The following is a 17,362-nucleotide window of genomic DNA, read 5'->3' on the forward strand; positions in this document are numbered from 1 at the left end:
TCTTGTCGCTACAAAATGCAGACAGTAATGAAACGTGATACCTTGTTATCTTTTATCTGGACCTGAGATGTCCATTGCTGCTATGTACACTATGTTGTGGGTATTGACCGCAGCTGTATGTATGGACTGTACACTAGTGTCTAAATACCGACGGTAGCAAGCTGTGTGTGTGTATTTTCTGGGATCGATGGTGGTGTCTAACACTTCTGTTACACCTCATTCGAAACTAGGTCAGATACCGGCATCAGAAGTTTCTTTGTGCGCGAGTCTTCACTCCCTTTAAAAATACCATGGTCTATAGAATATATACAGTAGTTTTTGTTTATAATACGTCACAATAACTTCATATATAATGTAGAAAACACATCTGTTCTCAACAAGAACACAAAACAAAATCAGTTATAGTTGAACGTGTATTTACAGTTGGCCTATGTTTGGCCGTAAGAATAAAACAGGCAATTACCAATTTAATTTACAAGATTACTGTCAATAAACATTGAATAATATTTTCTACTACTACTTATTACTTATTATATTTACAAACGTCACAACGCAACTAGTACAACGAAACCATTTTTTTTTTCCTGAAAAATATTAACCTGAGTCAAAATAGTCGTTCCTTAAATCGCTGCTAAACACAGAGATGGTCATTTCGCCTCACGTCCATTTCAGTTATATAGAGAACTCGCCGGGAACTTCAGTTGTATGATGAACAACCGATCCTTTTAGAACCTGTCATGCATTTCTACAAGTCTGCTGGAGCCGAAACTCTCATTTTCCAATCTTTTCACTTTGATCTGCGAACAAAAATGACAAAAGATGTGGAATGAAATAATTAAATGATCCCGTTTTGTATGATAAAGGGTGCAATGAGCCCAAAAATGTATTATTGCTTGGATAGTGTGAATTCTTCACAAGGTATCAAAAATAAGTTGACCAATAAAGGGAAAGGAATTATGAGTGAGGTCATCGGTGTAGCAGGAAAATTAGTCCTTCTTGTAAGATGTACCTGTCACACGATATACATTTTCTTTTATGGAATTAAGCCGACAAAATATCCCGAATTCCGTATCTCACACGAAACAGTTAAATAGTAAGAACAGTCGGTCCACTACGTGGTAAGTTATTTTGTACATTAAGGTACTTCTATCCGGTTACATTAAATATTCTTATCAATCCTTCAGTCCCCACCCCCACCCGGTACCAGACCCCGTTTTACAAATGTCTTCCTTCTGTCAGATTTTACCTCCATGGTCAGACTCAGTCCAATATTTGGTACATATATTAAGCCGTGTTTTTAATATAGCCTATACCCTTACCATAAGTCCGACAACTGCAACCAATAACAATGCTACCATCATAGCAAGTATCACAATAGTAGCAGTCGCTCCTCGGCCACGATTGTAGCTGTTTTCGTTGAAGTGTTTTGCTGCTTTAGGATTCACTGAAAAGATAAACACAAATATCGTCCCAATGTATTTTGATTTCGTGATTCTATATACAAAGTATACACGGTTACTCAGCGAGCACTTATACGGATAGCCTAATAACTGTATATATAGACCCGTTTATTATGTAAAGTAATTCAACCGGGCTTGATGCATGCAAAAGAGAGAAACGTTTTCTACTCCCGTCAGGTTAAGTTACTCCAAGTTGTTTGTAAATCGGGATGTACCAAAATCAGACGGTCCAATCCGATCCAGCAACATTTGTTTTCACAACAGTACTGGTTTCCTTATATCAATTAAAATGGTTCTTCGCGCAACGTCAGGTCACACTAAACATACTTCAACTTTTTTAAGGTTATCTTACAGTATCTAAATAATCAACTTAAAAATTTACCCCTCTTCTCAGTGCCCTGCTACCCCTCTCGATACCCACAGCTCCCCATCCGACACCACCCAAGCGTCTTGTCCAGATTTACTGAAATAGTTTGTAACGAAAATACAATTTGACTTTCTACTCTATAACTTCATAAAATCTTACCGTGTATTTATCTGATCACCTGTAGGCCTATGTGGTAAAGCCATTTTGTTAGGGGGGGGGGGTGGGCGGGGGCGGGGGGTTCCAAAAGTGGCGATGTTGATAATATTGGGATTTGTTAGGCCTTTTCGCTCATGTTCGTGAGACACATTTGCACTCGTCAATTATCTCTTACCTTTATTATCGACGTGTTTATTCTTGTCCTGGTTTCCTGTATATATTTGATAGTTATAACAAGAAAGAGACGGAAGAATAATTAAGTGTTCGCACAGATGTAATGCTGTCGCCGATACAAATATGAAGCAATTCTACATTTTGTTCTATATATATATATATGTCCATGACAATACACATTTGGTCGACACCATACACAGATTCGTGATAGTATACTGTGTATATGGAAGGCATGGTTTATTGCTGGAGATAGGGCTATGACAGCCCGAGTCCACTTTTCAGTGGACTCGGACTCCGGGCTCAAGTTGTCTCGGACTCGTTTAGCTGGACTCGAGTGTTGATGCAGATGGTATAGTGGATTTGACTACATTGTTAAATAATTGCACTATATTATAAGATATATGATGCACATCTCGTAATGAAAATATTCAATTAAAAACAAAAGACGTCTTGATGAACAAACCTTTATTTCCTGTAGTGATTCCATGGGATTTTGTTCTCGGTATTTCGTTACGACCATTTTTCAATGTTGTTCTTTGTTCTATCAAAATAAAGATATACAAGTTGTTTACCTTTAACACACTTTTACTTCATATGCTGAAATATCGGTTGAAAGATAGGCCTAAATATTGCCACTCCTCATCTTCGATATATCCCCCCACTTGCATCCACACCACCCATAAATGTATTAGAATAAAAAAGTGGTACTTTAAGCTTAGTAATATATCACATTTCTTATTGACTTACCATGGTCGGTGGAAGTGGGTGTATTGCGACCTGGTGAGTCGGTAGGCTTTGTGGGCGTGGTTATCGGTGTGGTTGTAGGCGTGGTTGTAGGCGTGGTTATAGGCGTGGTGGTAGCCATGGTCGTAGTGTCGTCTGGACGTGATTCAGTAGTCGTGACGCGAGTTGTAGGAACTTGTGTGGTTGCTTCTGTAACAAGAAAGTAATATCGAAACACACACAAGATATTAGTAATAAAATAATAAAAGTATGGAAAAAATGGTTGAGCATGTCCTCAAATATATACCAGAATAGATTATTATTGTCAAAGGGACAAACAAGAATTTACCTGACGTGGCAAACCTTGTCGAATCTTAAAATACATCCTAGGAGAGGAGGATCAAGAAAAATAGGTACTGTCTCCTTTCGCCGCAGAATGTATGGAATTTGTAGTCACGTTTGTGAAAAATGGCGCCATGTACCGTGAAAACATCGTTCTCCGACCGCATAGCTAGAACAATAATGTGTACTATATCTGCATATGCTTATCACAATAGTGGTGTCACAGTAGATATACGACATCATAATGATCACACGGTGGTCACATGTGGTCATGAAAAAAGGAGAAAATGAGGGAGGCTCATCCATCTTTCATTACGACATTCGTAGTCAACCATGCTTAAACATGATCATTCTCTTAAATTGTTCAGTCGAGAACAGACTGTTACAACGCAGGCCTATCGTACCCCCAACAGAGGTAAATATATCATAGGTGTGCCCATAACAATGATGGCTTATTAAATATGGTGCGGCATAGTGATACACTTACCTGATACCGTTACTACACCAGTAGAAACAGGACTATCCAGATAAACTGTGAGGCCATTGATAACAGCCACCACCCGACATGCATATTCTTGTGCATCTGAAAATTCGACTTCGGTTACATGTAACATCGAATAACCTTTGTAAAATACGTTATAGATATTAGTCCTGCTTTCGTCAAATTCTCCTCCGGCGACCTTTGACCATTCTAGGAGTGCAATGTGCTCTGCCGGCAAGTTCAGCCAGCAATACACGGTGAAGCTTCCTCCAACTGTGGCGTTGATAATATTTGGTTCAATATTCATCCGCCAGTCAGCTGTCAGAACAAAGTAACAAGAAAATTACGATTGAAAGGTTATAGAGAGAAAACAAATTGATGGCACCGTTGCGCAGTTATGGTGAATCATGACCAGGCAGTAGCAGGCGCGTAGCCAAGAATTTGCCAAAGGAGAGGCGAAAGTGTAGATTCGTCATTGTAAACTATCTAAGCGTAGCGCCACTATGTTGGCGCGAAGCGTACAAGAAAAATTTGGCCGAAAATGCCTACCAGATCGCAGGAAATGGCACTTCCCAGGCCTTGTAAGTTGCATCTTAGCATTTTCTCTTTTGAAAATACTAGCGATATCATAAAAACATTTAATTTAAAAAAAATATATGCTCAAGGGGGAGGGGCGGCTGCCCCCTTCGCCCCCCCCCCCTGGGCAGTAGGTTTATGGAGATGGTCACTTAACTTGAAATAGCTTCAACAAGGGATTTTACTGCCGCGGTCATTGTATTTTCTCTAATTGAAATATATGATTTTCTCATTTAATTTTATCTTGAATGTCTTGAAATAAGGAGAAGATCAGAACCTTAGCAATCCAAATTGCTTTCGAAATTTTGACAATTATTAGTCTTTTTAAAATATGAGGCCAGTACTGACAACTCTTATAATAAAGTGACTGGCACTGGGTTAAAAAAAAATTAATCGAGAACTTCATTCCCCATATTGAGCAAAACTTTCAAAAGTGTTCGAAAACTGAGATAATCTATAGCCTATATAGACTAAATGTGCCAACACTGTATACCAGTCCACTTTCCCAGTTTTATGTACCGTCTCAAGGTGCGAGTTTTTTCAAACCTGTCACGGAATAAATGCTTAACACAAATAATTTGTTAGAATGCTGCGTTTTAGTTGAAGGTTTATGAAAATATCTCCGGGTATATCGGGCACCAATATCCAGGTATTTATTTTGAAGTCTCCAGGTATACTCCATTGAGGATGGGGAGGGTGTTTGACTGTCTGATACACTTGTAATGGGTTGCATGCACCAACTTGATTCTTTCTGTAAGTGTTGTGTACTACACACGTGTCGTTACCCACACAAATATTGGTCAAGCAGTCCGATTTACCTGTGTCACACACCATATGTGGGAACTGTTTCACGCAGACACATTCATCATTAGTCCCGTTACAGACGCCCCCATCTACACAGAGTCGCGTACATTCCGTTTCTAAGCATATTATGTCCTCATACAAGCTATCGTCGTCTGTAAATGATAAGCCGGAGTGTTCGTATGTCTCAAACTGAAAGCAGGCTGCGGGATAGGAAGACACAGTACATTCATCGTTAGTGATGTTATATAATGATGTAAACGTTACATATATATGAAATGATGAGACTGTGAACCAGTTGGATATTGGACTAGAAAAGAACGAGTCGAAGACGGTTATTGACGAAAATAGGGGAATGTAAAACATGAAAGTGACCGTTTACAAGGTTTGATCACCCATTTAACAATTTCCATAACTTGCTGATAGCCATTCTGGGTCACCATAACATCCACAAAGATCGAAACCCGTCGGTATTTCCGACATTTCTATTGCTTGATAACTTCCTCCGCTGCTAAGATTTCAATCATCCTGAAGGACAGTGCGAACGATCGGAACTATATCATCCTACAATGTATAACAGGGTCACGAGGATTAGTAATACAAACTTCGTGTCTACCACGGATACAGATAACACAATATATATATATATATATATATATATATATATATATATATATATATATATATCGGGCAATGACGTCACTGGTACTTCCGTATACGAAGCTAACTTAAAAAATCCTTTTGTCGATCCCTTTGCAAAGAAGACTGCTACATACGGTATCATGAAGTTAAAAAAAAATTAACGTAAAGCATAACATTTTACTTGCGCTATATATTGTTACCTGTTTGAATGATTTTGAGGGAACATCTGCGACTTTATTAAACATGGCACACTGTCTGATTTTTATATCCTATACGGCGACCCCTGCCCCACCCCACCCCAACCCACCATCCAGCATATTCATCTACATAACGATGACATGATACAGATATTGATATCATTTCGGCGCCTTAAGATGGCGTACGTGACTTGACTTACGAGGTACGGAACAAATGAATCTATTCGAGTTCTTTATGACGCTATTCCCGCATGGTTGGTCGTTCCAGCTTGCATCATCATAATGTAGAACAGCACAGTCCTCCTCTCCGACGTTGTTTGGTTCACCAACTCGCCAATTCCTACAAAGAAATGAAAAAATATATATATATTCATAGGCGAAGGGGCAGCTCTTCCCCCTCCTCTCCCTCCTCCCCCCAATAATTTCAAATTTATAGGACGGGAATACGTCTCTGCCCCCTCCCTTTTTCTTCTGCAGGGATGCACTCTCCGACAGTGCTATAAATCATTCATATACTTAGTACGAAACGGCTCGACAATAATTAGTTCGGCTTGAAGTCGAACGATCTTGATACAGCTGCTTTTTCAGGTTTTGCCCTATAGGCTATATAAGGTGATTTGTGGAAATATTTTATTGTCTTTCTTTGAAAGGAGGTTCATCACATTATTTAAATGATATATGTGGGCTTGTAGTTAGGAGTGAAACTTATTACTGCCTAAAATACGAAATTTGTGAGCGCAACACTCCATGTCATAGTTTTGCACATACTAAATGAGCTTTTCGAAAAATTTCAACAGATTTTGAATGTGATTTCCACACACAACATGTTATGAACGGAAGATGGGGCAAATTGGCTAGTACTTAAATGTAAGCTTACGTGTATTCTAATGGAGAACTGTCAATCCATTCCCATACACCTTCGCTGTGGCGGTCATGGAGCCCTAGCCATATACCAGGATAAACCAAGCGAGACAGAAACAACTGTTAAGTGACAAAATAAGAGAAAAGCAGTCATTACAAAATCCTGAAAATCAAAACAAAATAAAGGAATTACATAACGTCTCTTTGGTAAACATATATATACGACCTTCCTTACCGGTTTCGAACCTCTGGACATACAATCAGCGTCCATAGCCTAGTGGTTAGGGTGTCCGCGCACAAAGCGGGATGCCCGGGTTCGAATCCCGGTGGAGGCTGGAAGTTTAGTCACTGTTCTTTATTTTCCAACCCATTACGATTTCAATTATATACCAGGATATATATATATATATATATATATATATAAATGAAAATCGTAATGAGTTGGAAAAGTATATAATATATATATATGCGTTTTCTTCTTTAAAGCCACCAACTCTCCTAGGTATATAAGGATTGCTCAAGGTGGCATACTCAGAGTCTATATCCATCCGCCTTGTTCTCCTTCAGGAAAAGTGCCAAAAAGCAGCAGGAGAACATCTTTTTTGACTCCTGTTATCAATCAGGATCTGTTTTTTTTGTGGCTTGCATGTTAAAGAATATGAATGGAAGTACATGTGGTGCAAAAACTGGGTCAATTGAGGCAATTTTAGGAGCAGTGTGGGAAAATTGTTTGCTACTGAGTGAATAGGTTTGTTTACAAGTGACGAAACCTTCAGGCTCTGATAGCAATATATCTGCTGGTTCATGATACAAAAACTCGATAGTGTCAATGGGGCTTTTAATTGGCGTATGCTACCTCAACACCTTCTAATTAGACCCTTTTTAAGATCACGAGGACTATTCGTTCTTTTACTAAGTACTAAGACACTCGCGGTACATTTTTGACGATGATGGCACAATCTCAATACGACGGGACTGTGGTTGGGGAGTGGATCAGTTAAGTTGATTGTTATTCGTTCTAACTAGGATCATGCATATGCATATGTATATGCATATGCAGTATTTGTAACATATCGAAGAGAGTCGTCGTATAACACTTGACTTGGTTACACTCCTGATATATGTAAGGGAACTGGTGGTCAGTGAGAGTGCATCAAGTTGCCTGAATTATCATAGATGACTTTTCTTAAAAACTTACTTCTGTTACGTAACAAAATCTTTTCAGCAATGTTGGCTAAGATGCATGTGCAGTATATATTCCGATATGTGATTATGTGCGTCGTTTAGACCGTATATGTAACATGCTATCTTGGTGTGTCCCGCAGTAGAGGAAGTGTGGTCGAAAGAGTATTAAACTGTTCGGTTCTCGTGCATGCCCAGGCCCTACCTTGGGTGATTTTTCATAACATATTCACAATAGTCTTATATATATATGGGAAAAGATGATCGTCCACTCGTACTAGCCACCATGAACAGTTATAGATATCTTCAGATAAACTTACGTTAACTTCGGCATCTTTTGAGGTTGTTATGTGGGTGTCAGGTCCGAAGTGCTCCCAGCAGTATTCTTCCGCTGCGTTAAATGGAAGTGATGGTTCCGCAGCCCAGTAACACCGATCACGAAAGTAAGTACCGCCATTTGGACACACGGGAGCAGACGCTATATATGTGTACAATAAGACAGACAGTCAATCGCGCTTGTAACAACACGGAACATAACGTGATCGTCAATTCAACCACCGTACTATATACTCTGACACTGTTCTTTCAGTATGTGCTTGTTTTTATGTAAATCTCCCGGGCCTTACGTGATTTCGGAATGCGCCGATATCAACATACGTAACAAGAAATAAACTATTTAATATTTCATCCTTCCTTATTCCCAGAAGATCATTTCAAGAATGTTTGTGAGTCCGCAAGTATAGTAATTCATGTAAAACATTTTTCTAACTATAGCCTTGTGGAATTCTTACAAGTTGTAAGTGAACAGCAGACGGTTATATCAGTATATCCCACTTTTCCCAGCATAAGTATATAACAAAATGTGAGTACTAATCCCATTCTCCGCTCAATTCCCATCCCCGAGGCAGGCTATGTCTAATCCCTACACCTCAAATTTAATCCGCTGTTAAAAGGAAAGTGAGTATACCAACTCAGTCATAGCACTATAGCACAGTGTATATAATGACTTACGTAATTCACTACAGACAAATCTGTACTTCTTTTTGCATCCAACATCCCTCCACTGGTCGCTTCCGCGATACATCGCGGCACAATTTTTCAATGTGGAGTCGGGTGTCGGAGCTGATGCCTCCCAGTTGCTGGAAATATAAAAAAATTTAAAAAAAGGTAAACTTAGGTAAAGGCTCTACAGTTTTTAATTCAACTTTGGAATTGAAGAATTATACTGAATAAATAACTTGCGAAGAGCGAGCATGGAAATACTGCAAGTTTAATACATTCTCTCCTCAATATCTTAGCTCACTGTTTACCGTGGAACGCCGACTCGTTCTTGTCCTTTCTACCTTCACCTAGTACGCGTCAATTAAGGCACTTGTTCATACGGTATGAGCAGTATACGGTTTCTATGGATAAATATTCGAAACTGACGCACTCAGTTACGATCGTTTTGAACTGGGACGTAAAAGAACCTCTGAGCATGACGGTAATTTAGCATATTTTAAAGGTGATTATCTTTAGAAAGAGACCAAGTATATACTAACAAACTAGCACAAAATATTACTTTCTTTTCTTGGACTATGATATGTCAAGACTAAAAAATCTGCCTAAAGTCATCTTGGGAAGGGTCGTGTGGTAAAACGGAAGTTGTTGGTTCATGCTAGCTTCGAAAATAAGCAAGGTTAACCATGACGCATGAAGGAGATAATCCAAGTGTCGGCGAATTGACAGAAATAACGTCATTCTATTTGTGGACTATGATGCAATAACCTGGAAATGCGTTACGCGCATGCTCTTCACGTGCTATTTTCGTAAATGTAACGTGTCTCAACGAGTACTTCTAAACATTTTAATATTTAAAATAATATGCTGTGTAGGCCTATACTCTTAGTCACAATTAATCCGACAGTCGTGTCATGTTAATTCCTATCTTTGCTTTGGACCCATATTCCTCTTTATGTATGTCTACGAAAAGAAAGTATAAAATCTAGATTACAATATAGGCCGAGTTTCGGTACCATTGTTCAACGAAATGTTGGCGTCAAGTTTCATCGATTCAATCTAGGATAAACGCAAAGATGAACGTACGGAAGACGATCTGTTTGTCGTCGGTTTACGTCGTTAATACAAATACCTCCTCTTCATTGACCGAAAATTGTCCTTTAGTAGACTTGTGCCAATACACAAAACGATATAATATGCATATTCATATCTTGAGGTATCGTCTTTTCTCCACGTGGTTTCATCCTGCTTGGGATTTAAGACGATTGTTTTAAGGGTACATCAATTTGAATGACGACGGGCTTCTCTTTCTCGGATTGTAGTTAATGAGTGTTCATTATTTCAAGGTAAACGATTAACATCTTAAGCATTTCATTTCACTGATGCCTCAGTAAACATTACAAACGGTTTGTAGCTGTTTTTTGTATCTCGCAATTCTCCCCAAGTTCCATTATACAATAGTCATGGGTCAAAAACAACTCCATGCTATGACCAAACAAATCCGTAGTGAAGCGACCAGATCAATCAACGGGGAAGGTATCTTACCTATAGACATGGGGTCCAGTGGACGCCAGGGAATGATCCACCCATCGCCATTCGCCCTCTCCGTGGGCTTCGTGTAAACCAATCCAAAGGGTAGAGTCACTTCCTAATCTAACGAAAGTCTGCGGCAGGAAACGTGGAAAGTAATCTTCATTAGATTTGTGGGAGTTTGGGAAGGGTGGGAGGGGATGGAAGGGGGAGGAGGAGGGGTGGTGGAAAGCAATCTTAATCATTAATGAACTTACGTTCGTAATTGCATCTTTAATAGTGGTTAATGTCACGTGATCACCAAAGAGTCGACTACACATAACGTTTGCGTCTGCCCACGATGCCTTAGTTTGCATAAACCAGAAGCATCGACCGTCGTGCTCTCTTCCATCCCCTCTACACCGATGACGTGGAACGGATGTAGCTGCAGAAATAAAAGTATAAAAATGATGTATCACAGTATTCCATGCACACTCAATTTTTCCCTTCAATCCTCGAAATGAGACAGTTAGGATCTTCAGGCTCGCATTGAGGTTCGCCAGAAAGTTGGAAGCAGGGGAAGAGCGGGGTGGGGGGGGGTAGGGGAATAGATCTCGGATAATGCAAGAGCGGTGAAGTCCATGGGGCCTGACAGAGGGCACTGACATTGTGGGGTCAGGGACTGTGGTTTTCATTACTTTCAATACTTATACATCAGCTTAAAATCAACAGAATATTGAAGGGAGACGTCAGTAATATCAGTAGAAATCAAATAGTCGTTTTCTTCCAACTCCATGTCTATGTGTTCTCGGACATGGCCAGTTCATTGGGGAGCACAAAAAATGTATGTGTGTGGGGGCGGGTGGTGGGTGGGGGGGGGATGGTGAGACAATACTGACGCTATACATTTTCCCTAAAATAAATGTTTGAGTGAAAGCAGTATGTACGTATAATGCGAAGGCCTGACGAGAGGGGGCCTGATGAGATAAAGATTAAAGAATTGTCATAATAAAAATAAGATTAAATTACGATTTCCAAACCGGGACCCAATGACATAATTATCCCCAGGGTCCGACCTGGTTCGACTCCACTGATGTTACCAAGAAGCCATTAGACACGTTAACATTTATTTATTTATGTCATAAAGTTATAGTAAAAGGCAGTAATATGCGCACAATTTGAGCCAACCCACTTGAGTATAAGAAAATGTTATCAAATGGTCAGATGACTTTAGGCAAATCTGTAACTGTGTTACCTCAATATCATGAAACTTTATAGTTTACATGCATGTGGATACGTCTACATTATTAAGAAAAACTAACATCTCCCTAAAATACTAATAAATATATATAAAAATATACATTTATATATATATGTATATGTATATATGTATATGTATATATATATATATGTGTTTGTGTGTGTGTGTATATGTATATATATATATATATATACATATATATATACTGCATATATATATATATATACTGTATATAATTATATATACTAACAACCGGCTGAATCCAAAAATCTCCCCACTGAACCATGCTCCCCCGACTGAGGTAGGGTCCATGCCCCTCGGCCTCCCATTTCCTTTGCTAACGCAACTGGTTAGACATGTCGCAGGCAAAATGCACTGCGGGTGGCAGTAATTGCTTGTTGAAAGTTGAACATTTATGACCATTATTTGTCTTCCTCGTCGGCCAACAAAGAGTGTTGCTGACTATGCCATACGGATTCTTAATTATATGTATATTATATTTATATATATTTTTTTTTTTCATTAAAAAAAGCCAGCTCAAAGTATTTCTTTCGAGATTCGGCTTTACTGAGGAATCACAAATGATTTCGAGTTGGTTAGCATCATGTTTGATCTCTAGAGTAAGGCAAACATACCACCAAAACAGAACAAGTATTGTTCGATACGGGTGATAAACGCCTACAGTGGAATTACGACCTTCCTTACTGGTTTCGAACCTCTGGACCTTCAATCAGCGTCCATAGTCTAGTGGTTAGGATGCCCTCATAATAAGCGGGGGCCCCGGGTTCGAATCCCGGTGGAAGCTGGAAGTTTTTTTTACTGTTCTGGATTTTCTAACTCACTTCAATTTCAATAACACAGTTAAGAAAGTATTACCGTCCGTGTTCAATTTTTTTTTTTTAAACTTTTATCCTATTAGTTTTACAAAGATCTATATACGTAAAGACTATGCCATAGATGGATGAACTCACCAGGACAGCAACTGAGGCTCCAGCAAATCAGCATAAGCGAGCCAAAAGTCCGAAAGAATATTGGACCAACTTCCATTTTCCGTCAGCAAAGTATAAAGATGTTATAACATGCCACTACAGCCCTTCGAATGAATATTCCAGAATTTCTAATGATGCGTTTTATATCTCAAAACACTTGTTATAAGGTCAATGAGGAAATCCATGCCCCGGTGTCTTATACAGAATCTACTCCTTCCTGATTTCCGATCTACAATAATCAGGAAGCAATGGATGTTTCCATGCATCTGTTCCTTTAGGAAACGACCTTAACTCCTATTTGCTTTCCCTTTCGCCGAAAATATTGTTCAGTTTCACAAAAGAAGAAAGAGATTGTAGAAAACGATTAAGTCAAGATATTTTTCCAATCATGGAAGCTATTTCCGCCGTTGTTCTGCCATCACGTTTCAATTCGTTTGACGGTATATATATAAGTACAATAGTGGGGTCATAAAATAGAACTTGGTTTTTTGGGGGGGTTTTCAATTGAAGAAATTCGAGCTCTAAAACATTCCCTGCAGAGTGACCAAGTCATTATATCCCTAATATAAGAAGAGGGTTCCACCTCTTCTGCATGTTTTTTTTTTGTATTAAAGGATAGTTTATTGCTAGAATAATTTTGCTCAAAACCAACGTATCCATAGTGGAAACGATGATAATGCTTCGCACATGAGCATGCCTTACTTGTTGACCCTCGATTCATTATATAGACCGATATTGCGGAAGAACTTTCAGTATCTTTCGATACTTTAAAACGATTATAATGCTTCGCACAGGAGCATGACTTACTTGTTGACCCTCGATTTATTACATATAGACCGATATTTCGGTAGTACTTTCAGTATCTAACGATACTTGTATCTCAGGCCCACCTCTTCCACGAAATCCTGGATCCTAAACTGGATCTTACTCCTTACGTATATGTGATTGTATAACTTAAATAAGAAGCGTGCGCCTTTTACCCTTTTAGATGCATCTTAGAACAGTTTTTACCCGAATTTTGACCCAATTTTTAACCCCTCCCCCGAACAATAAAAAAATATCATTGTTTCAGTTGTAAGCAACTTTAACATTATAGTTCAACATTGATTTTTTGCTTTTCATCGATTTTTATTGGTTTTTTTTTTATCAATTGAGAGTGAAGTCACGAGATTGTACATGGCCCACGCCCGTTAAGAGTCACAGTTTAATCAACATATCAAATCAAGCCTTGATGTATAATGGAGGTGATGGAGTTGGACGGAGGGGGGGGGGTGGGGTAATGAAAACAGAAAGGTCTCCAGCGTTTGCATAGCAAGGTATGTTTTACATAGCAAGGTATCTTTTACATGGCAAGGTATGTTTCACTCACTTGTACTTCATAATACAAGAAGGCTCTCATAATCATGGCCCAATGTTGAATACGCTGAATCCTGGTAAACATGTTAAATTGAATATATTTCGAAGGAATATGCCAGGGCGAATTCGCAGGATGCACTGGGATAAGTTTCTGAATTGTTACGATCTTTGATACAAGATAGTTTACTTCTAATTGACTTCCGCAGTTTAGCTTCGTGTTCATCCTGTTTATATAAGGCTAAAAAGATCAAATCAGTGACCGGATATATCTCCCTGTGGCACAAATGCTAAGTTGTAAAGCCTTTCCAACTGCAGTAGAGGAAACTGAAGCCTTGGAGGAAACACTTATGTCATGCCGAACAGAACGGTGACAGGATGTTACTGCCACGGCAGATAATACAAACCTACATAATTATAGTTGTATGCTTTACAAAAGGTCGACGATATTATATATTGAGATGCTCTAGGACATCAAAAGCAAAATTATTTTTTTGCAAAATCGTATTTCTTTGTCAATTTAAGTTTTATTTAATTTTGTCATTGAAATTTTTAAAGTAATTTTTTTTCCCCCTCAAATAATTGATTTCTTCTTCGAATGTAATTGCTAAAAAGGCATTTTATGCATGAACCGTGTTTGAAATAAATTGATAAGATTGAATGGTCAAATTTAACCTTTGATCAAACAAACCATAAACATTTCATTTCAAAATGGAACATCACACAGTGAAGAAGTCATCAACTTTCGCTACTGACGACAATTGAAAACTTGGAAAGTGATGAATTTAGCTTTTAAGTCAAGGGAACAATTAATAAGTTAAATTTTATTACATTCAAGAGAATTTAGGAAAACAATAGGCGTCGTCCTTATCTGTTCTAAGGTCTATATGGAGCCAATTATCAATACGTTTCTCGGAAGACTATAGTCATTAGATTTTTAACGTGCTTGCCCTCGGAAGTGTAATGCTGCCACTAAAATAAACTATTTTAAATAGAACTTACGAAAATGACTTTCGAAATTTCGCAATAAACGTTTCGTCATTTGGAATTTGTAAGTTTTTTTCGTTCGTAACTTTTGTTTTTAAAGACGCAATAGATTGACATTTAAATTAGTTATCTTTCTATTAATATATCAGCAGATGAATTCTTTGAAAGCAAGATAAAGTGTAACAGATAGGCCTAATAACCGTTCTCATTGGTCACGTACGCTACTTTGATATGATTTTGATTTATTTATTTGATATTCCACAGATAATAAATATATACATGTGGAGGGAAGTCCTCTAAAAAGCCAATTCAGGCTTAACAAGGTAAAGGACTCCCAAGAAAGAAAGAAAAAAATACACATGTACATAAATGTAAACATAATTAATGTTAAACTTTTGTTTTTAAAGACGCAATAGATTGACATTTAAATTAGTTACCTTTCTATTAATATATCAGCAGATGAATTCTTTGAAAGCAAGATAAAGTGTAACAGATAGGCCTAATAACCGTTCTCATTGGTCACGTACGCTACTTTGATATGATTTTGATTTATTTATTTGATATTCCACAGATAATAAATATATACATGTGGAGGGAAGTCCTCTAAAAAGCCAATTCAGGCTTAACAAGGTAAAGGACTCCCAAGAAAGAAAGAAAAAAATACACATGTACATAAATGTAAATATAATTAATGTCTTAATAAGGAATAATTAAAAACATACAATATAAACGATGTATCAATACTGAGAAAGTACTTACTTTTTTAGCGTTTTTCTAAATGTAACTTTAGATGGTTTAGATTTTATAGTAGCATTTAGAGAATTCCATGTCCTAATGGCACGATTCTTTAAACTTAACGTACAGAATGTTGTATTACATAAGTTGTGGTGTGCTTGACCGGCACTTCTAGTGTGGTGACTATGCATGGCGCTGTTGTTTATAGTAAAGAAGTAATGAAAGGATGCAGGGAGTAAGCCATTCCCAGCCTTGTAAAAGAATCATTCATTCAGCCTAACAATATCGCTAAATTTTAATAAGTCGAGCAATTTGAGCTGGTGTGTTCACGATATTCAGAATGAGTTATATGACGAATGACTTTCTTTTGTAGGATTTCAAGAGGGTGAAGATAAGAAGCCTATGTACTTTCGTACAATAGGCTTGTAGTGGAATGTATTTTTTATTTTCGCGCTTCTAGTGGGGGCGTGCTTGAACTAAGGCGTCAGAACCGTATATTAGACATATAAGTTGCTTTGTGAGGCGTCAAATCTCTACAACAAATCTACGGCCTTGTATAACCTATTTCACTGATTTCAGCATGGAATTCAAACAAGAAAGTAATTGTAGAATACGCTCAGTGAAAAAGATCAATGCTCTTTTACAACAACCAGTTGATTAGTCTAATTTAGTTTGTTATTCAGCAATAGGCCTATTTACTTAACTTTTTCCCCTTAATCGATATAATTTCGTTTGTGCATTTTGCAAGACATTATAACGCAAACAAACACACAAGCAAAGAATCGAACACGTTAAAGGGTCATAGACTAAGTTATTTATTCCAATAAAGATTATTTCCCATATATTGGAACAGCACACAATATTAAGGGATAGCATACATAATACTAACAGTTTACATTTGAACTATGATTGCTTGAAGTGGATTTTTCAACTTTTTTTTATTTGCGCGCGCGTGTGTGTGCGTGTTTGTGAGGTAAACCAGAAAATCACAGACCTATAATAATCGATAGTATACCATCAGTTTCAAAGCTAAATTAGAACAGCCGGGGTGGGATCCTTTTACATATTGTAATACGAAATTATAAATTTTACTTGCCATACTGATCCTTCTTGTAGTCAGTTCTGATGGAAGAAGGGGTTGGAGGCGTGGGGGGGGGGGGGACCCCACCAATGGTCCGGCTTCAATTGGAGGCTTCCGGGAAAAAAGGGATAAAGAATGTTGCAATTCTCATTGTTATAGTATACTTTAGGAAACCCGGCATAACGGTCATATACTTACGGTAACTATACGTACAACCCAATCTTCTCTCCAGTTTGACAGTCCCTGCCCATGCAACACGATCGTGACAAATTTATATACATGCATAAAGCCTATTTATAATGAATCCGAAAGTTCAGGTTTCAATGTATTAAAAGGCCAATTAGCAACTAATTGAACTTCTATAGGCGAACAGAAAGGATTCCTTTAGTGTCGTTTTCGCTCATTTGGTTTATCACTTCACGTATAAACACATAGATTCAACATAACATAAATTGTAATCACAGAAAGTGTATATACATGAGGTGA

At 38.1% G+C, this 17,362-nt stretch overlaps 1 protein-coding gene across 2 annotated transcripts; it reads right to left on the minus strand.

Annotated features, from left to right (window-relative positions):
• Positions 1–399: 399 nt before the first annotated feature.
• LOC139979883 (uncharacterized) lies at positions 400–12,875 on the minus strand. 2 transcript variants are annotated; one of them, XM_071991069.1, is made up of 14 exons: positions 12,703–12,871; positions 10,749–10,915; positions 10,507–10,625; positions 8,974–9,101; positions 8,283–8,440; positions 6,797–6,900; positions 6,120–6,259; positions 5,098–5,283; positions 3,710–4,021; positions 2,905–3,090; positions 2,621–2,698; positions 2,159–2,194; positions 1,320–1,444; positions 400–797 (listed from the first exon to the last, which is right to left on the minus strand). In XM_071991069.1, the coding sequence occupies exons 1-14, from the start codon at positions 12,776–12,778 to the stop codon at positions 726–728; spliced, it is 1,887 nt and encodes a 628-aa protein (XP_071847170.1). In that variant the 5' UTR covers positions 12,779–12,871; the 3' UTR covers positions 400–725. The 2 variants fall into 2 exon arrangements, with proteins under 2 accessions (XP_071847170.1, XP_071847171.1); XM_071991070.1 differs by lacking the exon at positions 2,621–2,698 and having other exon boundaries at positions 12,703–12,875.
• Positions 12,876–17,362: the final 4,487 nt, after the last annotated feature.

The sequence above is a fragment of the Apostichopus japonicus genome, chromosome 14 (assembly GCF_037975245.1).
Source record: "Apostichopus japonicus isolate 1M-3 chromosome 14, ASM3797524v1, whole genome shotgun sequence".
NCBI classification, from domain to species: domain Eukaryota; kingdom Metazoa; phylum Echinodermata; class Holothuroidea; order Aspidochirotida; family Stichopodidae; genus Apostichopus; species Apostichopus japonicus.